The sequence below is a fragment of the Dryas octopetala genome, chromosome 2 (assembly GCF_963921425.1).
Source record: "Dryas octopetala chromosome 2, drDryOcto1.1, whole genome shotgun sequence".
NCBI lineage: Eukaryota > Viridiplantae > Streptophyta > Magnoliopsida > Rosales > Rosaceae > Dryas > Dryas octopetala.
This window is the reverse complement of record NC_141367.1, coordinates 29,987,356-30,013,601: the sequence shown is the minus strand read 5'-3', so window position 1 is coordinate 30,013,601 and position 26,246 is coordinate 29,987,356. Positions and strand designations below refer to the sequence as shown.

At 36.7% G+C, this 26,246-nt stretch overlaps 5 protein-coding genes across 6 annotated transcripts; 3 read left to right on the top strand and 2 right to left on the bottom strand.

The window, feature by feature from the left end:
- Positions 1-2,177: 2,177 nt before the first annotated feature.
- Positions 2,178-4,180, top strand: LOC147295473 (uncharacterized). Its single transcript, XM_086233241.1, has 3 exons — positions 2,178-3,256; positions 3,397-3,474; positions 3,847-4,180. Exons 1-3 carry the CDS (start codon positions 2,414-2,416, stop codon positions 3,850-3,852), a joined length of 927 nt encoding a protein of 308 aa, XP_086089367.1. The 5' UTR covers positions 2,178-2,413; the 3' UTR covers positions 3,853-4,180.
- Positions 4,181-7,147: 2,967 nt separating this feature from the next.
- Positions 7,148-7,984, bottom strand: LOC147295472 (membrane-associated kinase regulator). Its single transcript, XM_086234388.1, has one exon. The coding sequence runs from the start codon at positions 7,982-7,984 to the stop codon at positions 7,148-7,150; it is 837 nt and encodes a 278-aa protein (XP_086090514.1).
- Positions 7,985-10,100: 2,116 nt separating this feature from the next.
- LOC147295471 (mannose-6-phosphate isomerase 1-like) lies at positions 10,101-13,333 on the top strand. Its single transcript, XM_086232021.1, has 5 exons — positions 10,101-10,522; positions 10,705-10,872; positions 11,537-11,749; positions 12,219-12,485; positions 12,865-13,333. Exons 1-5 carry the CDS (start codon positions 10,175-10,177, stop codon positions 13,204-13,206), a joined length of 1,338 nt encoding a protein of 445 aa, XP_086088147.1. The 5' UTR covers positions 10,101-10,174; the 3' UTR covers positions 13,207-13,333.
- A 592-nt stretch (positions 13,334-13,925) lies between these two features.
- LOC147295470 (glutamine-tRNA ligase/glutaminyl-tRNA protein) lies at positions 13,926-21,751 on the top strand. The gene is made up of 23 exons (XM_086232390.1): positions 13,926-14,318; positions 14,472-14,522; positions 14,973-15,044; positions 15,165-15,264; positions 15,499-15,594; positions 16,202-16,263; positions 16,403-16,504; positions 16,614-16,706; positions 17,048-17,200; positions 17,294-17,349; positions 17,626-17,716; positions 17,792-17,878; positions 18,145-18,342; positions 18,426-18,524; positions 18,945-19,076; positions 19,175-19,311; positions 19,427-19,526; positions 19,603-19,698; positions 19,872-19,972; positions 20,057-20,162; positions 20,266-20,355; positions 20,443-20,572; positions 21,515-21,751. Exons 1-23 carry the CDS (start codon positions 14,178-14,180, stop codon positions 21,604-21,606), a joined length of 2,385 nt encoding a protein of 794 aa, XP_086088516.1. The 5' UTR covers positions 13,926-14,177; the 3' UTR covers positions 21,607-21,751.
- A 2,963-nt stretch (positions 21,752-24,714) lies between these two features.
- Positions 24,715-25,990, bottom strand: MYB62 (myb domain protein 62). Of its 2 annotated transcripts, none has more exons than XM_086234551.1 (3): positions 25,768-25,990; positions 25,526-25,655; positions 24,715-25,413 (listed from the first exon to the last, which is right to left on the bottom strand). In XM_086234551.1, exons 1-3 carry the CDS (start codon positions 25,919-25,921, stop codon positions 24,765-24,767), a joined length of 933 nt encoding a protein of 310 aa, XP_086090677.1. In that variant the 5' UTR covers positions 25,922-25,990; the 3' UTR covers positions 24,715-24,764. The 2 variants fall into 2 exon arrangements, with proteins under 2 accessions (XP_086090677.1, XP_086090678.1); XM_086234552.1 differs by having other exon boundaries at positions 25,526-25,647.
- Positions 25,991-26,246: the final 256 nt, after the last annotated feature.

Genomic DNA, 26,246 nt, shown 5'->3' with positions numbered 1-26,246 from the left:
GGCTGGGGGGGTCGGTGCAGGGGTTGAGGGGCTAGGTGGGTTGGGTGGAAGGGGGAGGTCGGAGGGGGAAGGAAGGAGGGGTGGGTCGGGTAAGGGGGTTGAGGGGCTAGGTGGATTGGGTGGAGGGGCTGTATAGTTTTTTTTTTTTTTTTTAATATGGGTGTGCAAAAAGGAAAAAAAAAAGGTGTGCAAATAGTAGCTCTCAAAAATAAAGAATGGTAACTACTTTATTCTTCAACATTCTTTTTTATTATTCTAATTTTGTAGATATAGTATAGTTTTATGATTGAAATCGTTCATTTTAAAGATCATTTTTACAAAAAATTAATTAAATAAAAAATCGTTTGGTCATGTAATTATTATTAAATAAACAAATGGTGAATCTAACTATTATCAAAATCATTAGTTTATGTGATCACAATTATATTACTAAATGATTTTTAATTTGGTTAATTTTTTGTAAAATTGTTTGGTCATATAATTGTTATCAAATAAATAAACGGTAAATCTAAATGTTGTTAAAATCATTAGTTTATATGACTTGTCACAATTATATAATTAAACGATTTCTGATTAATTGATTTTTTTTAATAAAACTAATCTATAAAGGACAATCTAAAAAATTATTAGTTCCAACCATAAAACTACATTATGAAATTAAATTAATAAATAAGAAAGTTGTGACTTGTGGGAGAAAGTTGATATCTTTTTCTATAAAAAAAATTATTTCGTTTGACCATTTCTTGGACTTGACTTTTTGTTGAACAAACACAAAGCATACTTACTTTGTCATGTTAGCCGTTGGTCACATTGGTTTTTATTTTTATTTTTTTGCCACTAGCATTTATTTATTGTACACAACTTATTCTAGGTTTTATTATCAATATTTCAATTTAAGAAACTTCTCTAAGTCATTTGGTTCTAAAAATAATTCATAAGTCAAGTGAAAATTGATAAATGCCTCCAAAATTAGTAATTCAAATAAAATAAGAATTTTGTTTAAAATATTAGAAAGAGATGAAACAAATTTGATTGACACGCTCCGTATCTGGCAAAGTTTAGTAATAAAATAAATAATTCACTATGTTCAATGGACCGGACCAAAAGAAATTTAAAACATGAAATTTTTTATCATTATAAATTTTGGAAGAGAATTTTTTAACATTTACTAATTAGAAAAAAGCGAGAAATGCATCCAAAATTAGTAGTTAAAATAAAATAAGAATTTTGTTACAAAAAATAGAAAGACATGAAACAAAATTTGATTGACACGCTCCATATCCGGCAAAATATAGTAATAAAATAAATAATTCACTATGTTTAATGGACCGGACTAAAAGAAATTATAAACATGAAATGTTTTATCATTTTAAAATCTGGAATGGAATTTTTTAACATTTACTAATTAGAAAAAATTGAGAAATGCATCCAAAACTAGTAACTCAAATAAAACAAGAATTTGTTCAGAAAAATAGAAAGAAATGAAACAAAATTTGAACAACGCGCTCCAAATCCGCCAAAATGTAGTAATAAAATAAAGAATTCGCTAGAATTGAATGGCGTTATTTGTATTTCCATTAAGCTTATCTCACTTTTTTTTTTTTTATGCTATAGAAAAAATAAAACATTAATTTTAAGTTTAGAGTTAAAAAAAAAAAAACAAAATGCAAGTGCAAAGAGTAAGTCCATACAAATATGATGGATTACTCTAGTCAATATTTGGCAAAACAAAGAAAAATAAAACAATGTGAATAGATTGTGTAGCATTTTTAGCAAGAAAATTGTTAAGCACATAGCACAATTTACACATCTACTCTTGAATGCAATTACACAATTACATTAATACTTGTTGGGGCTTCTAATTTTTATGGTAGCCACAATTACAGTGTTGGTTACTCTCAAACCATGTTGTGCTTTTTGTGATTAGATTTTTATTGAGCTTACCAAAAAAAAAAAAAGCCTAAATGAAAATAAGTGTTGAATCGACGGCCACAAGAAGAGATCAAAGAGGACAGCCCAAATCGGATGGTGGTTACGGGCAGCGTCACTCAAAAACGACGTATCACCCGGGAAACCCCAGCGGTGTGCATATGAAACTATGGCGCACATTAGTAGGCTTTGATATATAAGTTATAACCCGAACGTTAAACGACGTCTCTCTCCCTGAAAAAAAAAAAAAAAAAAAAACGCCCGCTCTCTCTTTCTCTCTCCTCCCTTCTCCCACTCGTATATAAACTTGCGTTTCCCGGCGATTTATGAGAGAAACAAAACAATAACAACAATCCCAATAGCGCTCTCCGGGAGAAAATTTTCCCTTACCTAGAAAATCCCTGAGATTTTCCGAGAAAATAAGAAAGAGAGAGAGAGAGAGCTGTGATCTAAGAGTGGCTCTCTTGGTCCGAGTTTCCAATAAATGGTGTATATAGGTGTGTCGGAGGAGAGAGTGGCTGCTAAGTCCATGGCGATGGGGTCCGAGAGAACGAAGCCTCTGCACAATTTCAACTTGCCGTGGGATTTGAAGTGGGGGAGCCAGAAGTACCTGAGGTGCATGAAGGTGGACTCCGAGACCGGCGGTGGTGTCGGAGATGCCTCGGCCGTTGATCGGCGATCTTCGGCTCCGAGATTGGCGAGCTCGGTCCGGCGTAGAGAATCGGAGTTCGCGGGGCGGAGGCTTCTTCGGGCTCCTCGGCCGCCGAGGATCGAAAACGATGACGACGGAGAGGAAGGGATCGAGGCGGTGCGGGAGAAGCTCATGTTTGATCTCAAAACGGCGGCAAATAAGATGAAAGACGCGATTTTGAGGGAGGAGGGGGTGGCAGTGGCGGTGGTGGCTGGCGCTACTGACGTCACGGCGGACGAGGAGGATGCTGAGGTGGCGGAGGAGGAGAGGGAATCATCGCCTGCGGCGGCGGCGCAGGAGGTGAGGCCGTGGAATCTGAGGACGAGGAGGGCCGCCTGTAAGGCTCCTATTGGTGGCGGTGCTGGTGGTGCGAAGGGGTTGTTGAGAATCGAGGAGAAGAAGGCGAATTACTCACCGTTAAGGAGTGAGGGGGGTAACAACAATGGCGTGAATTCGCCGAGGCTGGTCCGAGGGGCTTCGGGTTCGGGTTCGGGTTCGGGTCCGGAGAAGGAGAGGCCCAAGTTCTCAGTGTCGCTTACCAAGAAGGAGATCGAGGAAGATTTCATGGCGATGCTGGGCCACCGGCCTCCCCGCCGGCCCAAGAAGCGCCCAAGAGCTGTTCAGAAGCAATTGGATGTAAGTCAATTCAAATTCTTTTCTCAGGGCTTGTGAAAGTCACTATATCTGGCTTCTTCTTCTTCTTCTTCTTCTTCTTCTTCTTCCTCCTTTTATTAAAAAAAAAATATTAATAATTATATTTATGGTGGTTGTTGCAGGCGTTGTTTCCGGGGATGTGGTTGACGGAGGTCTCAGCTGAGACGTACAAGGTTCCTGAGTTCCCTGAAAATGCCAAGGTAACTGCTTTCTTCTAGTTCTGTTTTCTCTCTGAAAACTTCAAAAGTCTTAGCTTTCATTGATGAGAATATTTGAGGCACTGAAACAGAGTAATGAGAAATGGGGTTCTTATAGTTTTGTGTCTTTTAGCTCCAAATTATGAAATTGGCCTCAATTTGGTTGAGTACTTGTCCTGGGGTTTCATAAGCTAAGAAGAATATGGAATTCAAAGTTCCCGCTTTCTCTCTCCCACTTTCTCTTTTTATCACTTATCGATCAATAAATTCGTTTTCAGCTGCGTCTGATTCTGATGATTTAAGCTTGTGTCTGTCTCTGAGTGAAATTTTTCACAAGTTTTTTAAATTTTGAACTGTTGGCAATTCTTTTTGCAGAGGTAGCAAAGGGAGTGAATGGTGCCTTCTGTGGAATGTTTCAAGGCTCTGTTTTCTGACTGTTGCTGTTGGTAACGCTAATTAGTGGTATGCCACACCATGGTTTTGACATAGGGATTCGATGAAAGCATTGAATCCCCTGTACCTTGTGGTGAATGTTCAGTTGCTTTGGAACGCTAATTTTGTTTATTAATTATAATTCATTTTTCTTTCTCCTTTAATGAATAAATGTAAATAAAGGAAAGCTGGGCAGATGCTTTTATATAAAAAAGAACAGTTGTGCTATGAGCTTTGATTTTGTGACTATCTTATATTTCAGTTGCATTTGATATCAGAGTATTCATCTTTAGTTGGGTTTTCTTTTTTTTGGAATCTTTATTTGGGTGCACACCACTTGTCAATTTTGAATCTTTTTCATTTATTTCTGGTACTAAAAAGGAATTTTGAATCTTTTAGCTGTTCTCTTCATCTACATTATCTTGAAATCAGTGAACATGAGAGAGGACTGGCTAGGGAAATAACTGTTTGTATGGAAATGGATTCTGAAGCCTTTATTATGCTGTAGTATATTTCTTTCTTTTCTGCACATTGTAAGTATTTAATAACCCCTGCTCTTTGGAATGTAGTTGATACTTCTCGGCTAAATGCAAGTTTTTGATGACTAATTCTGTGTCATAGTCTCTTGGAAGTAGTGTATCTTTAAGGCAGTATAGCTCAAACACTTGGTCTTTTTATTTCTGGCTTGGGCTAGCTTTCGAAGTTACGATGAATAGTAACAAAACATAACTGTTGACCACTACTCACATGTCACAAATTGCCTTCCCTGCTCAGCTACCTGCGCCATACTTTACCTTTAGCATCTTCTTTTTGCTTGATCTGTAGTATTGATCTTCATAATTGTGCATCTTTTCATTTCTTCCCCTGCTAATTGCCATCACATTAAAATTTTATACAATAATGAGTTCTACTACTTCTTCCTTGTTCATTGTATATTGGTAGTTAGACTTTTGAGATTCTATCTTCTGAGTGTAGAGTTGGTCTGATACATGGTAGTTTCATGAAATCTTCAACAATATATTGCTTCTCTTTTGCATCTGTCCTACTAGTATGAGATGGATGGTGCATCTCTTTTGCATCTGCCCTTCACACATTTGATTTGTTTTTTGAAAATTTGAAAACTGATACTTGCTTCTTCAATCCCCTTCCAAATCAGAAGCATCTTGAACTTTCAGCCGACTCAAAACCCTGATTCAACAGTTCCAGGCTTGGTGTTACAATCTTATGATACTCTATGCTAATATTCGTCCGAGAGAGCAAGTTTCAAGCTTTCAGGAGCCTCTATTTATAATAATGACTAACATTGAGGAATTGGACTACAATTCCCTAATCAGACGAGACGAAGATTATCTAATCCAAAGATGAAAAATGAGGAGTCTTATCTTTACCCCCCCCCCCCAACCCTAAATATGATACAATTCTTATTTTGATAGAACAATACTTCCCTCAAGTCTCTGAAGGAGGAGCTCCTCAAGGCTTGTCTCCACTGTTAAACATGATCTCATGATCGTAGCTTTCATTGTTGGCTCGTTTACTCGTTGTTTGACTTCCATTTTAGACTCGTGGGTTTTGTGCTTGGATGACATTGACCTGTCATTCTTTGGGGGTACTTGAATTTGAATACTGGCAGATACAGAAGAACCAAGGTCCAAGGCTGGTGTTTGACTCGGCAACTTGTCCTTGAATACGCGTCCGCCTACTGGTTGCTGCTGTATTGGGTACACTGGGCTCCAATTTATTCAAGTATTGAGGTCCAGCCCAATTAGAGCTCCAGTAATCTTGTTGCAAGCTTTAGGACTTTACTAGAATCAAGCTTGGTCCAGATTGCCAACCTCCAAAAACAATTAAGAACTGGAATTACAAACTGCTGGAAGTTATTGCTATTTTGGGGTTGCTTGCGGCCCACAATGGGACCGGAATATTCCGATTGATGAGGGTCAGGGTCACGGTGACTCCCTTCTAACAGACGATTGGATGGGGATGAATTCAGAATCGATTATGTTAATTCATCAGATTTGTTGAACAAAGTTAGTTGACATGTAAGTATATCAGTATATGTATCACTTTCTTATCTTATTAGTGAATGGTGATGTGGCCTAAAATTTAAATAAATAAAAAATTATGAATAAATAAGTTAAGTGAGTTTAATAGTACTCAGATACAAAGAAATTTTCTTAGAAACAATAAAAACATGTGCATAAGCATGAAAAGTCTATGCCCCAATTATTCAACCTTTTATTTGATCTTTAAATTCTAATAATGGTCAATATAGCAACTATGGTGGCAAACTAAATTCCTATTTACCAAAAGCCAATGAACCATTGGCTTGGAGAGTACAAGGGGCACCTTGAATCATCACAGAATCCCCTCTAAACCATACTGAAATCAAGATGACAAATTGCGTAAATGATGTTCGAAATCACTGATGTGTGATCAATCTTAGTAGGATTAGTCTTCTCGGAACCTCTTGCCCCCTTGTAATCCTCCTTATTATCCCGATTAAAGAGACAGAATTTTGAGCCTCGTGGAAAAGGACTTGATGATTTGATCTTCTTAGGAAAAATGATCATGGAAACAGAGACAGATGGCTCAAGTAATGGACCATGTTATGGTGGTTAACAAAAGCTATAACTAAAGTACAACAATGTTTAATTATCAGACTAAAAGTTTAGGGACCCCTTGGGGTCTTGATAATTTATTATTTTTTGTTAAAACAGTCTCTTGAAGTACACTGTTTTTGTCCTAATACTACAAAATAAAACAAAACTGAAGGATCTTAAGCAATGCTAGAATTTTAATTTAATACGCAAAAGACGAAAAGAAGCTCTCAATCAATGTTCAAATGAAGAAAAAGAGGGTCCTTTCCTAATTACTCATTTTGGAATAGAAAAATAAAAAAATCAAAAGCACAAAAGAAAGGGATGGGACTTGGGAGCTAGAGCCATGAAAGAAAGATACCTTGTTTATCTTGTCTCCTAAGCCAGTAACAAGTTGATATGGATGCATAATTACTGTCCCTAAAGTTCCCCCACTGTAGTTTTCACCCCAAATCACCAAAGTAGCCCATGAATTATTCTTTCTTTTTTTTTTTTTTTTTTTCAATTTTGTATACAAAATAATAAGATTCTTACTATTTCTTATTACTAAATTTTTCTTCATTTTACAGATTATGATCACATGGTAGCTAATGGTACAAGAAAGTAGACAGCTACTTTCATCTGTACTTGGAGGATTCACTGAACCTTCATTTCTTCTTCTTCCTAAACTTTCCATTACAGAAGAGAGAACCAAACCCAAAAAAACTCACAGTTACTCTTGAAATGTAAGGTGGTGGGAGATTCAGAACAGGACTAATTCTAACCCCATTGCCATGAGATCCGCTCTTCCTTAACGAGGGCTTTTGTGACCATGAATGGTTATAATAAGTATAATATGTATTTGAACTTGATGATGATGATGATGATGATGATCTTCTGCTTGAAATAGATGGTTGTTTCTGCAAATGCTGCTGCTTGTGATGAGTTTCCTTTGGAAGTAGTGTTTGCTTTGTATTTGGAGCTGACCCAGTTGAATTGCTTCTCGACAGAAACTGTAATGACCGAATTAAGCTCTTACCACGAGCAGTACTGCTATCACAGTTGAGGCTGCTACTTCGCCTGAACTGCCAGAAAGGCTTTGTTGGTGGCTTCTCATCAATTTCATCTGCATCAACATTGCCGTCTAAGAATTCTTTCAACCTCTTCTTCTTCTCTGTATTTCTAGCTGTTGGATGATGGTGAGCAGGTGGAGGATTTACACTAACAGCCTCATCAGGCTGATGGGTTTCTTTGGTGGCATTGAGTTTCTTCTTGATTTGGACAGGTAGAATCTTGCCATTGGAGAAAAGCTCATCTGCTGAAGACAACTCTAGAGCAAGGTTGTTGAGAATGCAGAAGTCGAAATCGGAATTCGAATCCGAGACAGAGGAGCCTAATCCTTGCCCTTCTTTTGACACAAGATTGGTCTTGTCCAGATCATGAGAAAATGAAATTCTTGGACTGAATATGGGACTGGAAATCTCTGAGCACACCTCAATGGCCATGGTTGCAAGCAGTAGTCTTTCATAAAGAGTAGTGGTTCTGAAACTGAAAGATGTTACTCCAACCAATTCCACTGTGCTTTTGAATTCAAAGAAAACCTGAAGTTTTTAAAACCCACCAGAGAGCCAAGAATGACATTGGATGTCAACAGATTTGTGGTCAAAAGGAAAGGAAAAGATGGAAGGAATTTGAATTGTGGGAATAAGAAGTCAGACTTTGTAGCTGCAGCTTTTGCTTTTCCATTTTGTCTGAGCTTTAAGCATGACTGAGAGATTTCAGCATTGGAGGATCAGATCAAGTGTGCAAATTCAAGCAGAGGGACAACTCTGATGAACTGGTTATATTGCCCCTAGTTATCAGAAAAGAATAAAAAGAGAAGGGTAAAGAGAATGAAAGTGGTTGAATTTAAGCACCGAAAGGCTAGGAAAAGAACCCTCCTATATGGGGTTTCCAATGAAACTTTTGCTTTTGGGGATGGGAAAAATTGCAGAATGAAAGTGAGTTGAGTGAGGACTGAGGACTGAGGAGGCAATGCTCTTACTGATTTTATGGGATTTATGGTCCAAAAAATAAACTATATAATATATGACAGATAAACAAATAAAGGAAAGGAAACCAATTATTAGATAAGAAAATAAAAATGGGTGGCAGCCCTCTGATCATAATGTATTTATGTTGATGAAAATACAAGTTTATTAATTAATACTCTGACAGTTATATTTTTGCATTAGGAACTCACTGTTGGGCTTCAGTGCTTAAAGCCTGAAATCAGCCAACAGTAGTACAGTACCAATCCATGTGCATATTCATTTATCTATGTCTGCAACATGTTGCAGTACAAGAGTGATATATTCCATAGCCAGATTATCAAAATCCCAATTCTCTCATGCATGAAAAGGAACAAAATTGCATGGGGAACAACTGGTTTTGGGTGGATCTAATTGACAATAAATAAACTTATAAATTAGAATTGATATTAGATAAAAGGTAAAGTACTCAGATCTGAAGGGTCGCCTTTGGATTTATAATTGAGAGTTTTAACCAGTTCCACTCCAAAACTAATAAAATTATTTACGAGTAAAGGTGTAGAGTTGTTTGATGATTGAATAGAGCAACAATAATGTGGCACGCGAGGTAGGGTCCATTTGATGATTATATGGACTTAGCCCATAATGTTGTTTTGTATAGGGTATTATTGCTGGCTTGGTGTGTTATTGATACTAGGAGTTATTTCAAAACAATGTCATTTTGCTGCCTAATTTAGGGCAAGACATAGGTGAAGTTGTCAAAAGCTTAGGCAAATGATATGCTCAAGCCTCATGAATCAACAAAAACCATAAAACAAAATTATTTGAACGCCAACAACAATTGTAGAATTGTGCCTAAACAAGAGAGATCGGGAGGGGTCTAAGTGTAACCATATACTATAATGTACATGCATGAACAAGATTTGACACATCTGTTGTGTTGTGATTTATTGGTCTTAATGTATTATATACTTACCAGGTGGCAATGTGGACACATGGGTTAAACTACGAAGGGCACCAGGGGTCCACGACACCCACTTGGAATGGCATCATTGGCATGGGCCCATAGGCCCACAGAACATGTCAGTCTCCACGGGCCCAGGGTCCTTTGCAAGCCTTGACGCTTGTTAAATTAATTCATTCCTCGTCCCACCCCCCCCCCATGTTACATGTCCTCGCACATCACATTGCACCGTTGGGAATCTAATTACCATGCATTTGGCATATCCTAGATTTGGTTGTGTACAGCTACAGTCTTGAATCTTGATTTCGTTGGTTTACAAAACGGTGTCGTTTAGACATATCACAAGCAAACCCAACAAATTCAAGCACTGAAAAAGTGAAAAGTGAAAAATAACAGAATGCCCAAACAGCCCTAGATGACTAGATCCACGCGTAATTTTAGCCTCCTCCTAGGCTACCAACCCAAACTCAGTTAGCCAAAAGAACCATAACCAACACCGGATTAAACAGGATCCGACCCACTAACAACCCAAGGTAAAAATCAATGCAAAGACCGACGCTGACAGCTTTGACTTTTGACTATCGGTTATTCTCCACATTCCGCAACTAACACAACCCTTTTCCCTCCATCATTTTCTTTCCGTCTTCTCCTGCAATTTGGGTCAATTGGTGAAGCTTCTATCACATGCCCGAAATGAGCGCATGGAGCTCGTAGAGTGGGACAACAACAATTACAACAACAACATGAAGAAGAAGAGGAAGCGGAGCCGGAGGCCCATCAGGCTCAGATGCTCTGTGAAAAATTACGATTGGGGAATTGTCGGTCGCAAATCCAAGGTCGCCAGGTTGTTCGCTCTGAATTCCGGTTCGGACATCGACCCGGCCAAGCCCTACGCCGAGTTCTGGATCGGGACGCATGAATCTGGGCCGTCGTATGCCAATTGCGGGTCGGAGCCCGTGAGCCTCAAGGCGTGGATCTCGGAGGATCCGGGTGTGCTTGGGGACAAGGTTGTCAACAAGTGGGGAGCTGATCTTCCATTTTTGTGTAAGGTATGTTTTTCCGTACTGTATTTGGTTGCTGAGAAAATGCTGAAGAAGTAAAGGAAAATTAAATGCTCTTTGACAGTCTGTGAGTCTGAGATTTAAAACTTTCTGCTGCAAAATGTTAGTAAATTCCTGTGTTTAATTGGTATTGCAAGATTATGGACTCTGGGTTTATTGTGGGATTTTAGGTACTTTCAGTTGGGAAGGCTTTATCGATACAGGCTCACCCGGATAAAGAATTGGCTAGGTTGTTGCACAAGTTACACCCGAGTATTTACAGAGATGACAATCACAAGCCTGAAATGGCATTGGCACTTACAGAATTTGAGGCTCTCTGCGGGTTTATTAGTCTCAAGGTAAGACATATATCATGGTTTAGAGGTCATTTGGTCTGTTTCTTTGTTGGGTATATTTATAGTTGGATATGATCTTTTTAGTATGTTTAACAGTATGTCTAGGTTGTTGATCATAAGCTCTCAGGTGATCGTAGCTTATCATCAGTACAAGGATGGTCTTTTGAACTTGGGACTAGGTTTAAATGAGGTTTCTTATGAATTTCATGTTAATTAAGAATTATAGCTGTGATGATTCAGATCCTTAGTAATGGAGCATCAACTCTGCCTTTGCCTTTTCTTTTTAGTTTTCACTGCATGTCATGATACAGAGCATGTAGCAATTAGTTCTTTTGTAAGAAGTTGTCTGAATGTAAGAACTGCAGTTGAAATCAGTAAATAAAGACCCTTTTTTTAGTGTTTTTTTTCCCCTCTGTTTCTGGAGCATAAAGACTTGGTTTTGATAATACACAAATCAATTTTGAACTTTTTTCAAGTAATTACCTGCAAAGAGATTTCATCTTTTTCCCTCAAGTTTAAAGGATGTATGAAATGAGATTTTTATGAACCATGTAATAGTATTCTTTTGAATTCCCACCATTTCTCATGCTCCTTATACTTTTCAAACAATGTCTCATTCTCCATATGATTTGTTTGTACTTATTGCATGTTTATATATATATTCCAGGAGCTAAAAGACATGCTCAGGAGTGTTCCCGAGATTGCAGAATTGGTTGGGGTGGCAGATGCAGAGCAAATTCTACCTGTTAGTGAGCGACGTGAGAATGGGAAAGTAAAAACAGATTTAGAGTCCATCTTCAGTCAACTTATGTTATTAAGTAAAGATACAATTTCTGTGATGATATCTAAACTGAAAAGGCGTCTGAATCAAGAGAAAAAGGTGATTTCCAGTATTGTTATCTGTATGCAGTTTAGTGCATATTTTTATTGTTGCCAATTTGCCATTGAAGAATTGCTTGATGAGGGTTACTTTAGTCATGTCGAGTGCTGTAACCGGAGTAAATAAACACATAACTAGATGCTGTTTTAACAAATATATAGAGAACATGAAAGCTCTAAGAGCATATCCAAAAGGATATGCTAAATAGAAGTAAATATAATCTAGTCATTGACCACTGAGATAAAGACAGTTGATGATTCCAACTACTGCTGTTTAGCTTTTATGGGAAAAGTTATCGAGTATGGTGGTGTTTTGATAAGACTTGTCAAAAAAAAAAGTGATAGAGGAATGTTTTTGTTGCCTCAATGGTCAGTATAACTGGAATACTACCTTTTATCCACCTTCTTTGTGTTGATTCATCACTAGGTTTTCTTCACTCACCATATTTTAATTTCCTTCATTGGATCAGAAAAGGCAATTGACGATTAAAGAACAACTGGTACTCAGATTAGAGAGTCAATATCCAGCTGATGTGGGTGCAATAGCAGCATTTTTTCTTAACTATGTGAAGCTGAAGCGTGGTGAAGCATTATATCTTGGGCCGAATGAACCCCATGCATATATTTCTGGTGAATGCATTGAGTGTATGGCAACCTCTGACAATGTTGTTCGTGCCGGCCTTACCTCAAAGCAAATGGATGTCCAAACACTTCTATCTATGCTCAAATACAGACAGGTAATGATTATCTTTTGCTACACAAAAGGGAAATTCTGAAAACTGACATCTTTTTTTCACCCATCAAAGACAAATGACCCTTTTTAGAGCCCTAATAATATGCCCAACTTTGGGGGTTCGAGCACTTCACAATGGTCATAGTCCGAAGGCTCTAAAGCCAAGGTCAAAAGCCTTTAATGGGTTCAGAAAATAGTTAGGTTTTCAAAATTTCCCTACAAAAAATGCATAAATTTTTATTTTAAATTTTCCTGAAGAATGTTCAATCTATCACCTTTCATCCAATAGACATTAGATTCTTGTATTTGTTTTGACATTTTAATGGTGTGGACAAATTTGTTCTTCTATCAGCTGCTATATTCTGTTGACTATGATTTTGCAGGGTTCTCCTGAAATTTTGCAAGGGGTTTCCTTGAATCCACACACAACAAGGTATCTCCCACCTTTTGAAGAATTTGAAGTCGACAGCTGTAATCTTCCTCAGTCTGCATCGGTAGTTTTTCCCTCAGTCCCAGGACCATCCCTTTTCCTGATCACCTCTGGGAAAGGAAATTTTGATGCAGGTTTGCCTGAGGATGGTATAGTTAATGAGGGTGATGGTATAGTTAATGAGGGTGATGTCCTCTTTGTGCCTGCCTACACAAAGATTAGCGTTATTGCCAAATCATCAGAACTACAATTGTATAGGGTGGGGGTGAACAGCAGAGTATGTAGGGATTTGTAGTCTGCATTTTACTTTGAATTATTAATCATTATTTTTTCTTAAAAAGAACAAATGGCCTCAGCCGTATGTAGTATTATTGCTCTTTTATTCTTTAAATTTATTTATTTATCCTCTTTAATTCATATAACTTAATAACTTGTGTATTCATTGTCCGAAATTGTTTCTTTTGGGTATTGTATGCAAATTTCCAAGATTAGCATTTGGATGGAACGATGAATTGTATGAGTTTTTTGTTTTGTTTGAAATAGGTTAGTTCTATCTTCTATGACTATTCTCTACATTTAAGATTTTTCTGACGATTAGTCTGTTTCTTTATATATTGCTGACGGAGGCATGAATATTAGAATAACTTGTTACGATTGTATTTTTGGATAAATATAAAAAACTTTGTATTACAGGGAAATTTGTTTGAAAGCAAATTCATTTCTCGGTCACTTGGTCATCAAGGATGCAATAATAATTTCTCCTGTTTTTGGTAGAGAAAGAAAAGAAAAGAAATATTCTACACACTTGAAAGTTTCAAACAAATTATATTTTTTTCTCACAATTCAAAAGTAAAAAAAATATCTCCAGAAAAAAGAAAAGAATAAAATAATAATATATTGTTGACTGTTGACTGTTGACCCGATTGCCAAACCCATATAATTTCTTGTAGCCCAAGTTGGTGAGGGTGGGTCAAAAGGGTGAAGCAGTCGGAGTGAGTGATTGTCTGAGCCTGAGCCCTTAGGTCCCTTTGGACAAGTCACAACGCGCGTCCTTATAGTAAGCCCACAGAAATAAAATGAAGAACCCACGGAATCTCTAATCTCATCTGTCACACACTGTTCACTGGAGAAACTGATTCCCTTCTGTGAGTCCACTGCTTGTCTGCTTCGCTTGAGGTTTTTATTAGGGTTTCTTTCTCTTTTTCGCTTAGCTTAACACGCTTACCTCCAAAACCCAAAGAGACAGGTCCTTCGCTGTTTTGCAAAATGCCGGCCAAGGACGATAACGCTTCAGAGAAGGAGAAGAACCTCGAGCTCTTCTTGAAGGTTGGATTGGAGGAGAAAACAGCCAAAAACACAATCGCCAACAGCAAAGTCACTGCCAATCTCATGGCTGTCATTCACGAGGTACTCCATACGATATTTCTTATTTTTATTTTTGATACCTAATCAACCAAATTTCCCTGCTGTTTTCTCGCCAACCAAACTCAGTTTTTTATTATTTCGAAATTTCCTATTTACTTTGTTTCTTCTCCTTATTTTGTTCTTGAATGATTTCAGGCCGCAGTTACTGATGGATGCAGTCGAGCCGTTGGTAATCTCCTGTACACGGTAATTAAGTAGTTTTAAGCCATTTGTTGACACTTCTGCTTAAGATATTAATCCAGTAAATATTAGTGTAATATTTCTAATCTTTTAGAATTTGCTTTGGGTCCATGTCTTTTAGAATTTCTGCTTAAGATATTTATCCAGAAGTTTTCTGGATTCGAACTTTTTGAATGCTTATTTGAAGAAACTGTACTGAGAAACATGAGTATACTGAGCCGTTGGTAATCTCCTGTACACGGTAATTAACTATATACTGAGGTCTTTGAGGAATCACAAATTGAGAGTAAAAAACAAAACAACATCTCCACTTCCATAAAAACCAAAGAGCAGAAACAAACAAGAGATTCCAAGGCTTCAAAAGCTTTATTTTCAGTTAGAACAATCAATGCCTTCGAGAAATAAGAATTAATACTCTCATAATTATGTGTCCTGGTGCCATATTGTCTGTGGCAGGTTGCTACAAAGTACCCAGCAAATGCCCTTGTGCATCGTCCAACATTGGCACAATACATTGTATCCTCCAAGGTTAGAGGGCATACCATCTTAATGTTTTAATTTAGTGTGTATTGTATCCATAACTCTTATAGTTGATTATTCCATTGATTTTTCTTCAAATTCTTACACAGTTTTATTTATTTATTTCAGATTAAAACCCCTGCCCAGTTGGAAGCAGCTTTTTCATTTTTTGCAAACACTGGGCCTGAGAATTTTAAAATAAGTGAATTTGAAGAAGCATGTGGAGTTGGTACGATAAAATGGCTCATATATTCTGAATGTTCAATACCTATAGGATTGTTACAAAGTGTTTTATTTCTGGCATTTAATGCAATTGCTTGTGCCATTTATGAATTCTGCTGATAGTTGCATATGATTTTATTGAAGCTAACACTTCCTTAGTTTGAATTGATTGTATCATGTTAGTTTTTTGCTCCCTTTCTAGGATTATAAACATTGATAACCTTATTGCATTTGCAAGCAGGTGTTGAGGTTTCAGAAGAAGAAATAAAACAGACTGTTAATGAGGTTTTCGAAGAAAATAAGAATGCAATTTTGGAGCAGCGCTATCGAACAAATGGTTAGTTCCTTAAGGAATTGCTAATTACACACGTTCTCACAACAACAAAAATGTTATGTTATCATAGAAAAACATGCAAACAGAACAAGTATATACTCCATCTCTTGTGAACTTTATACTTTATTATTTTATGCTATCATAGGCGTACTCGCACTTAGGTTCGGAAGTTATTCAATATTAAGGGGAAAAATATATGATGTATATCCAGAATACAACTTTCTTTAGATGGCATAATTGTAAGCATTCTTTTATGGCATATGGTTCTTTAAGAAGCATCATTATTACTTTTAAGTTCTGTAAAATTGGCCATGTCACATGCATGTGCTTGATACTTATTCTTGTCCCTGAAAGGGAGAGGGAGAGTACCCAATATGATCTTGTGTATGCCAATTCAAAAAAATCTAAAGTCTTCTGGAACTGCCTATGTAGTGATAAGAATGAGGTACCAATCTGTGTTTGTGTTGTTCGATTCATGTCACTCCATTCTAATCAACTCAACACTTTCTTCTGACATTTTGTTAGTATATAATTTTCTTCTTTTTTCATTATCTCTTCCCCCCGTGGCCGGGAGACCACTGAACTTCACATTCTATTGTTTTGTATCTAGTGGGTGATCTATTTGCACATGTTAGGAAGAGGCATCCATGGGCTGATCCAAAAATTGTCAAGGTGACCTTATTTTACTTCCTTTGTACCTGCTTCTTTTGTTTTTGGTTCAAACCTTTGAACTCTTTCTTTTTCTTTTACAAGTAATTGTTAAATAATTTTCTCACTGCATTCGTGACTGCCATACATTTTTATGTGACAGCAAGCCATTGATGCAAAATTGCGTGAATTACTTGGTGAAAGGACTGCAGCAGATGATGAAAAAGTTCCTAAAAAGAAAAAAGAGAAGCCTGCTAAAGTAGAGGTTAGCATTTTTGTAATGTTTCTCTATTGGTCCTGAAACCTACCACAGATGACTGAAGATTTCTCTCTCTCTCTCTCACCTCCCTTGTCCCCTCCCCTTCCACTTGTAGGATAAACCCATTGTTGTTTCTACTTCCGAACAGCCATCTGAGGAAGTACTTAATCCATATTTGATATTCCCTAAACCGGAGGAAAATTTTAAGGTATGTAATTCCCAATTTTTAGACTTCTTCCTGTATTAAAACATACTTACTGTTTATACAAGCTTTTACTGAGATTTGGAAAAAAAACTAAAGAAAGAAGTATTATTATATTTGCTTAAATTGTGCTTGTATTATTATTGTTGGTTAATGATTTTGGATTTGGTCTTTTCACCAACCAACAATTGTTATGATTTCCCACATCATACTTCAAGGTAGGATCAAACATTACATATTTGTAAATGCCTTTCCTTATTGAGTTGTGAGTTAACCCTTGCACATTATCACATATGGATTGTAAGCTTTTGATTTAGAAGTTTTGTTATTGTCTTGTCAATCTTCAGGTGCATACTTCAGTTTTCTTTAGCAATGGTTCTATCCTGAGATGTAGCAATACGAAGGAACTGCTTGAGAAACACTTAAAGGTGACTGGAGGGAGAGTTTTAACCCGATTTCCTCCTGAACCAAATGGATATCTTCATATAGGTCATGCCAAGGTATATTTTTATAAAATGACTTGTTCTAGGCTAGATTAACTGTTTTCTTTGTTTGTGGTTGTTCATCTTATCATAACCATAATTGTTGATCAGGCAATGTTTATTGACTTTGGTCTGGCAAAAGAGAGAGGTGGAGGCTGTTACCTAAGGTGAGAATCACTCCTTGTTAGCTTTTTTGTTGTATTTTATTATCATTTCTGTAGAATGACATATGACGTAGTATTTTCATACCATATTGCCAAAGAAGATACTCCCTTATATAATATGATATAGCATAAGTAATCCAACTGTTTTAGTAATACAGTTATGAGGTAACATGATTTTCAAGTAATGATAGTTGCAGAAGCTTATAATCTTCCTACAAATGTTCTAATTGCTCTTTCTGCCACTGTTTTTACGTATTGATTCCTAATTTCTGTCACTAGGTTTGATGATACAAACCCGGAAGCTGAAAAGAAAGAATATATTGATCATATTCAAGAAATTGTTAAGTGGATGGGTTGGGAACCTTATAAGGTAAGATAGTTCATTGGCACATCTGTACTGTTGTCACCTTATATCTTTCACCCTATATCTGTGGGATTTCTGCAGATCACTTACACTAGTGATTACTTCCAAGATCTGTATGATTTAGCAGTGGAGCTCATACGAAGGGGTCACGCCTATGTTGATCACCAGGTTTTGTTCAAAAGTTATTTAAAATATTTTGGACCTGTTTTATATGTTCTGAGTATTTGGTTCTCTAAATGGTTTCCAAATCCCCTATTTTCTGTTAGTGTGCTTGTAGCTCCGTTGTGACTCACCATGCCCCATCATATATATGGCTGGCTAACCCCTCCAATTTGCACTAATTTAGTAATTACTTTATTTGCGTTCATGACTTTGGTTTTATTAACTAATCAACATTGGTTGCAAATACTTACTTTTGTTAATATTGGTTTTAGACACCTGATGAGATAAAGGAGTACAGGGAGAAAAAAAAGAACAGCCCTTGGAGGGACAGGCCAATTGCCGAGTCATTGAAACTTTTTGAGGATATGAAACGCGCCCTGATTGAAGAAGGCAAAGCAACACTTAGAATGAAGCAGGACATGCAGAGCGATAATTTTAATATGTATGACCTTATTGCATATCGTATCAAGGCAAGTGTGTCCCTCAAATGATCCTTCTGATTACTTAAGCTCATGGGCACCGGCATAATTATGGTGTGAATTTCATTTTTCAGTTCACTCCTCATCCACATGCTGGAGACAAGTGGTGTATCTATCCAAGTTATGATTATGCTCACTGCATAGTTGATTCTCTTGAGAATATCACACATTCTGTATGTTTTCTACCTTTGATTGATATCTTTCCAAATTCATGTTAGTGGAATAATTCACGACCTTAAATTCATGCCAAATTTATCATAGGAACTTGTCTTTTTATGAGCAAGCATAGAAAGCATCACGTTTAGGTTTCTTGTCTGTGATAATATAATTTTACCTAAAAAAAATGCTATACTTTATCTCATTGGCTCATTTCTGGAATAGTTAGATATGTCAAGTGCTTTTGTTGCTTAGTCTCATAGTCTCATTGACACCAGTTATAAGTTTTATATGGATGTAGCCTGCACATTAATCATACTATGTAAATGTTGATGGTTGAGTCTTGAGTTGGAGGGTATATAATTGTCCTAGAGCCTTTTTTTTTTTTTTTTTTCTGCAAAGTAGGTTGATTTCTGTCATGTTTATGAATATGGCAGCTGTGCACACTTGAATTTGAGACACGTCGTGCTTCATACTACTGGTTACTGCATGCACTGGGAATTTATCAGCCATATGTATGGGAATACTCACGACTGAATGTCAGTAACACTGTTATGTCAAAGCGCAAGGTGAGTTAACTATTGAACATACTTAACAATTGCAATTTAATATACAATTGCTATCTATATGAGCTCTTTCCACTTAACAACTACCATTTATGTTGCAGTTAAATCGACTAGTTACAGATAAGTGGGTTGACGGTTGGGATGACCCGCGCCTTATGACACTGGCTGGTTTACGACGTAGGGGTGTGTCATCAACTGCAATAAATTCCTTTGTTAGAGGAATTGGAATCACCAGAAGGTTTGATTGTGTGTGTGTGTGTGTGTATTGAGACTGCTTTAAAGATATAGGAGATGTCCCATTTTATTGTGCTCATTCATTATCATATATGAATTCGTGATTCCTTGTGCTACAGTGATTGTAGCATGATACATCTGAGTCGGCTTGAGTATCACATAAGAGAGGAACTAAATAAAACAGCTCCTCGCACGATAGTTGTGCTACATCCCCTCAAGGTATGTATCTTGTTGGCATTGTTTTTGTCTTCGTATTTTTTTCCTTCTGTGTATGACTTACCATTTCTGATCTAAGGTGGTTATTACCAACCTGGAAGCTGACACTACAATGGATCTAGAAGCAAGGAAATGGCCTGATGCTCAGACGGATGATGTATCTGCTTTCTACAAGGTGACCTTGGATTTTTCAGATCATATAGTATTTGTGTAGAGGTCAATGCTGAGATATGAGAATTTGAACATTTTCATGACTGCCTAACAATCAATGTTTGTTATTTCTGTTAGTCCAACCACATTTGGTTCCATGTGATTAGACAAATGATTGTTTTATGCCCTTGACATCAGGTTCCCTTTTCCAATGTTGTTTACATTGATGAAGCTGATTTTCGGCTTAAAGATTCAAAAGATTACTATGGACTTGCTCCTGGTAAATCTGTCCTACTCAGGTACATGTAGATTTCAACTTTTATTTGCCTATCCACTTCAGCAATGTGGTCTCCACAGTAACAATCTTATCTCCCCGGTTGCAGATATGCATTTCCTATTAAGTGCACGGATGTCATTCTAGCTGATGATAAGGAAACTGTTCTCGAGATACGGGCTGAGTATGATCCTACGAAGAAGACAAAGCCAAAGGTCTATGATCTTTCCATTGTGCTGGATTTGTGATTATTCTTTGATGATTGCAAAACTCTGGTCTGGTGCTTCTTGGTCATTTTTATTTTTTTATATTCCACAGGGGGTGCTTCATTGGGTTGCTGAACCTTCCCCAGGGGTTCAACCACTCAAGGTGGAAGTCAGATTGTTTGACAGACTATTCCTTTCTGAGGTTGGCCATCATTTACTTTCTAAGACCTCTCTCTCTCTCTAACAATAATTGTCAATCTCATTTGTTTTTTTTTTTTTTGGGTGTCAGAATCCTGCTGAACTTGATGACTGGCTCGCTGATCTGAACCCACAATCCAAAGTGGTAATACCCAATGCATATGCTGTTCCCTCACTTGGGAATGCTGATGTTGGGGACACATTTCAGTTTGAAAGGCTTGGTATATTCCTGGCATTGACTTGTCAATTTTTCTTATATATTGACTTCTTTGTGTAGAATAAATAAATAGGTGCACTTGGCATGAGAGAGATTATAGATGAATACATGTGATAATCCAGCTATCAAATCAATGCCTTTTATCAGTTGAGGAAATTACAGATTTAGTCCAGTTATTTTATACCTAGTTCAATTTTGGTCCACAATCTTTTTTAAGTTCTGTTTTGGTCCACTAATTGTTTCACTTGTTCAATAAAGGTCCAGATTTGTTTTCTCAAATTTGGCCTGCTTTTTACCCTATCAAATCTCACCCAAATTCAGAAAATATATACTTGTTTTAAAGCTATGCATTTCTTCTTTACAACCATACAAATATCATTCAAATTGGAGTTCTAAAACTCAAGATAATTGACCCTAAAGTAGGGTACCCAAAACTGCCAATTTTTCAAATTTCACCAAATCTCAATTCTCTTAGATTATAATACTCCAAATTTGTTTTTATGACTAAGAAATGATGAAATATAACTTATACTTCAATTATAATTGAAGAAAACACAACCTAAAAGATTTAAAGTCACAAATCTGGACCTTTATTGAACAAATGAAACAATTAGTGGACCAAAACAGAACTTAAAAAAGATCATGAACCAAAATTGAACTAGGTATAAAATAAGTGGACCAAATCTGTAATTTTCTCTTTATCAGTTTATAGATTCTGAAATTTGTCAATAATAAGAGCATGATAGCATGGGTTATGAAGCGAAGTATTCTTTGAAGTTATTGACTACTCTCTATATTGAACTAGAAATTTGAACATCTAGGGGTTGATGCATTGAAGAAGTGGCTAATCTCCATATAAATTGTGCACTCACATTTCATGAATTTGGAGATATTGCAAGATGTGGTTATATAAGTTGTCTGACTTTGTATTTATCTGCAATTCCAGGCTATTTTGTGGTTGATAAGGATTCAACTCCTGAAAAACTAGTCTTTAACCGTACGGTCACACTGCGAGATAGCTATAAGAGTGGGAAGTAGGTCGCCATGGAAATCAGAGTAGAGTGGAATCTGGAATGTAGTCTCTATAGCAACAATTGACATGTTTTTGAATATTTTGTGTATATTCAACCAATTATACAAAGGAATTCATATATACAGTTGAAATGGTTTTCATTTAAGTCTATTCAGCCATAGTTCTGATCTTGTGTGTTGTTGTCATCCTAATTCTCAGGATGTATATACCCTGGAGCTTCTTTGTTCTTTGTTTCTAGCTACCAAAAAAATAAAAAAAGGGGAGCATGAGCATGAGCATGGAATTTGATGTTTCTCATTTGTTTCATTTGTTAGTTGGTCATTTTACGTGTTCTTTTTTTTAATTTGGATGCATTAATGTGTAATTGAAATGTTTCTAAATTCAGACCAAAAAAATATGTTTCTAAATGGGAAACCGGTTAATTGCTTTGCTTAGAACCTTTACTGTAAATTGAAAAAAATTCACATCTTGGTTTTTCATTGTGGGTATGACGCTGATGTGGATTATCCGGACAGTTTATTATTTGTTCAATAATACTAGGGATTGTAAATTTATATTTCAAATTTGAATCTAAATACACGTGTCAGTATTTTATTTGTGATAAAATTAATAATTATTTAAGTGAGTTATATATGAATCAATAAAGTTGGGATTTAAAATTGGGATACAAATTTGGGTGAATTCCAATTCTGTAAGTAAATAATTTGTAACGTTGTAAAATGCAGATTGCTGTGAGTGAATTCCAATTCTGTTGAGAAACAAATTAATGCATGATACCCATAAAAAATTCCAATTAGGTAGCTGCAGAATTGTCCTTTCAATTTTGTCCATTGCTCAAGTGCAATATATGAAGTTACAAACCTGCAGGCACTAATATTTACTGCTGACATATACAATTGGTCAGTCCAAGTTCAATGAAAGACCCCAGAGCAAAGGCCCAAATTGGACATCTTGAAATACCATTTGCTCATATCTTTCATAACCTGAAATGAATAATAGCAAATAATGTATATATATACGAGACAGAACTATAATCTATAATGTATATATAAGCTCCTTTTAACAAGAGTTTTGAACACTATATTATTCTTTAGCTTGAACTATAGTCTTTAGCTTGAAAAATTTGAAGGTATGTCTTTAGCTTGAGTTTTGAACTCATGACATATTTCAACATATAAAGACTATATGTCATCCGAAAACTAAATGGCCAATAGCCACTTCCTTTGGTCCTTAAGAAGATAAGAATGGCTCAATCTTATATATATATCCAAAATCAGATTTTTCTTTTCCTTCAGGTTGTTTGTGGCCCTTGTGGGGAAGGGTGGCCCCGGAAATTATGGAGAGGAAAAGGAGCAATAAAAGAGGTCAGGAACTCTTCAATCTCTTGAGTCTTCATGGTCCTCACACCATTAGAAATTACACAACTAAAGAAAAGTAAAAGGCTATGAGTCTATGACCATGAGTATCAGTATCATCAGTTCCCTGTTGGTGAGTGAGAGTTTAGTCTCTTCACGCTTACTTGTGAAAGCGAAAGATTGATTTGATTGAAGTTCGAAAGGATAAAGTGTCCATATTCTGTTTTCCTATCATCAAATCATATCATATCATATCATTTCATGCATTCTAATTTTCTTTCTAAGTTCCACACTTCCACCAGAGCCAGCCTCACCCATTTGGGTCACATGCCCAGCTCCCACTTTTTCAAAGATAACTGCATCTCATCTCTTCTCATCTCAGCAGCTGTACTCACCCACAAACTTTACCGTGACAATTAACATCCACCTAGAGAACCTTGCTAGCTTTATATATATTATGCCCACTAAACTAAACAACTATGTACGATCCACCTAGAGAACCTTGCTAGCTTTACTATTAACATATTTTCACGTGTTATATATTATGGAATCGTATCATATATTGACCATTGGCCGTGAAAAAATCAGAAGAATACATGATCGATCATTTGGTTCGGATGATCATACATATTTATTCTAGTACGTGATTTCTGCAAGAAGGAGATGGTCAGATCGAGGAGGGTTATATTTCAATAAAATATAGTCTTTGATATTCTCTTTTTGCCTACGTATATAGCTTGCTTATTTAATACAGTTTTGAATCAAACCATATTAGTTTTCCTCTTCGTCATTGTCAATTGGTCATGTCAGAAGCGAGAGATTTCCGACTAGAGAACAAGGTTTAATTCTCCTCTTGTCAACTCCGGTTTAAAACTTATTCTTGTAGTTAATTTTGGTATGCTCATTAGAATCTCCGTTAATCAGCAGCTCTCCTGCTCAAAAGAATTTCTAGCTGATTTATTTCAGTAGTTTGGAGAAATATCCTTTACAAATGGGAGTACTAAATGACACTTTTGATAACTGATTGATTGATTTATTCGTACTTGTACACATGCCACAGGTCCCTGTAAAGTTGAAATGATTGCTAATTATATTTTGTTCCATGGAGTACAAATTCTGCATTAGATCAAGTGAAACAGAAAGGTTCAATTAAAGTGAGTTTAAGGAGAAGTTAGAGATTAATTAATTTAAGTGTCAGAGGTATCCTTGGGATCTAAAAAGGAAAGAGGTGGATGTGGGGTTCAAATTGCAGTGCCACTCCCTATTAAAGACCGCTACTAATACTATGCTTTAAGTTAATTACTTACACTGAAGCCACCACTTGATCATCTTTTGATCCACGCTAGCCTGTTTCTTAAGCATTTTCATTGCCCCTTCACTTGAAAAAATGTAAATAAATTTTATGGTACGCCCCCAATTAGATGTGACTCCACCTTTGTTCCATTGAGTTGTCACTTCCTCTCCATCAATTCCTTGGATTGAGTAGTGCACATTTGAATTCACTTTTAATCACGAGGTCAAACAGCATATCTAAATTGCATTACTTGTAGAAAATGCAGTTACTTTTCATATCAAAAAATGCAGTAATGATAGTAACAAACATGGAAGATACAATATAGATATATATTGTCTTCATCCATGAACAGTACATTCCAACTCTAAACAACTTCAGCACAGAATCATCCACTAAAAACCTCTGCATATGCATAATTCAACTGCATGTCCTAATTATACTATATATTCTCCAATTATAATTATTTAATAAGACCATACTTGATGCCCATCTGATCTTTCAACTTTCTAACTTGTCACATCCCTTCCAAGTTCCATAAAGTGTCAGTCATGTTGTCCAACATCCAATCACTTTCTGCCATCTGGCAATCAACCTGTGAAATGTCAAAAGCGCCAATAGCTGAAGCAGGGTCCAGGCTGAGACCCTCCATGTCATAGCTACTGCTGTTCACATAGTAACTATCACTGAGAGTTGGGTTGTTGTAGACAACAGTGTTGTCAAAGGCATCATAGGATGGACTTGTGGGGTGCTCTGGAATTTGAGGTTGCTGTGAAATAAAGGAATCTGATGAAGACAGAACACTTGGGCTTGTGACAGAACTGGAATTTCCATAATTGGTATAATCAAATGTGTGTGTCACCTTTCTAGGTGGAGAAGATGAGAGTGAGAGAGAAGGAATATCTGTGTAATTAGGTAACAGAGAATTAGGAGCTGCAGAGCTCTGGGAGCTCATGTTACTTGTCAAGTAAGAAGGAGTACGTGAAGAAGTTTGCTCCATCTTTTGAAGCAAAGTTGGCATCCAGAAACACCGAACTGTATCAAGGAACTTCTTGCTATTAGACTCAATGTTAAGTAGGCGTGCCTGCTTTTGCACCCTTGTTCTCCAATAGTTCTTTATCTCATTGTCTGTTCTTCCTGGCAAATGTTGCGCAATTTTAGACCACCTAAAATTGCCAAAAAAGAAAAATCTGAAGTGCTCAAAGTTGATCATGATTTAATTAATTATTAACTTAACTGATCAATACTTAAGCTTGTAACATGAATATAGATAATGACCTGTTACCCAACTTGGAATGGAGTTCAAGGATCAAGAATTGTTCTTGTGGAGTAAGGTTTCCGCGCTTAATGTCAGGTTTCAAATAATTTAGCCATCTCAATCTGCAGCTTTTTCCGGTCCTCTTCAGTCCTGAAAAAGTTTAATGAGAATCAAGAAATTACAAATGAAATGGATTGATGAACAAAAGTTTGTGAGGAACTCAAACTGTGATTTCATTAATTGGGAGTGGCTATATATGCACCTGCACATTTTGCCAAGGCGTTCCAATGGCCTTCCCCATGACTGGCAATATAATGTATAAGCAGAGTGTCTTCTTCAAGAGTCCATGGTCCTCTTCTAAGCTCAAGTTCTTCTTCTTCATTAGGATTGCATACCCTCTTTGTAACAGCAGCCATAGCTGCGCTCTTAGAGTGTGTATTTGTGTTTGTGTGTGCTTGTGAGAAGAGAGGGAGAAAGATTTTTGTACAAGGTTGTTTGTTTTGAGCAAGAGTAATATAAGTTAAACAACAGGAAGGGCAAAGATTTATAGAGCTCAACAAAGTTCAAAATACAACTTCAAAATCTAGAAAATTAAAACCCAAAAAGAGTTTTGTCCACACGCTTTTGGCTTTCTAAACTGACCAAAATGGAATTTTCTGAGATGGGGTTGGTTGTATAGTTTCAATGGTCTATGGATGAGCCTGCATAGGTGGCAAAGCTATAGCTGCCAGCTGAGCTGGG

Coding starts and splice junctions, on each gene's coding strand:
- LOC147295470 (XM_086232390.1), top strand. CDS start 14,178: ATGCCGGCCAAGGACGATAACGCTTCAGAGAAGGAGAAGAACCTCGAG. Junction 19,699..19,871: donor ATGTATCTGCTTTCTACAAG/GTGACCTTGGAT, acceptor CCTTGACATCAG/GTTCCCTTTTCCAATGTTGT. Junction 20,163..20,265: donor CGAAGAAGACAAAGCCAAAG/GTCTATGATCTT, acceptor TATATTCCACAG/GGGGTGCTTCATTGGGTTGC.
- LOC147295471 (XM_086232021.1), top strand. CDS start 10,175: ATGGAGCTCGTAGAGTGGGACAACAACAATTACAACAACAACATGAAG. Junction 10,523..10,704: donor ATCTTCCATTTTTGTGTAAG/GTATGTTTTTCC, acceptor GTGGGATTTTAG/GTACTTTCAGTTGGGAAGGC. Junction 12,486..12,864: donor CTATGCTCAAATACAGACAG/GTAATGATTATC, acceptor ATGATTTTGCAG/GGTTCTCCTGAAATTTTGCA.
- MYB62 (XM_086234551.1), bottom strand. CDS start 25,921: ATGGCTGCTGTTACAAAGAGGGTATGCAATCCTAATGAAGAAGAAGAA. Junction 25,656..25,767: donor CGCCTTGGCAAAATGTGCAG/GTGCATATATAG, acceptor AAACTTTTTCAG/GACTGAAGAGGACCGGAAAA. Junction 25,414..25,525: donor CATTCCAAGTTGGGTAACAG/GTCATTATCTAT, acceptor TGGCAATTTTAG/GTGGTCTAAAATTGCGCAAC.
- LOC147295473 (XM_086233241.1), top strand. CDS start 2,414: ATGGTGTATATAGGTGTGTCGGAGGAGAGAGTGGCTGCTAAGTCCATG. Junction 3,257..3,396: donor CTGTTCAGAAGCAATTGGAT/GTAAGTCAATTC, acceptor TGGTTGTTGCAG/GCGTTGTTTCCGGGGATGTG.
- LOC147295472 (XM_086234388.1), bottom strand. CDS start 7,984: ATGGCCATTGAGGTGTGCTCAGAGATTTCCAGTCCCATATTCAGTCCA.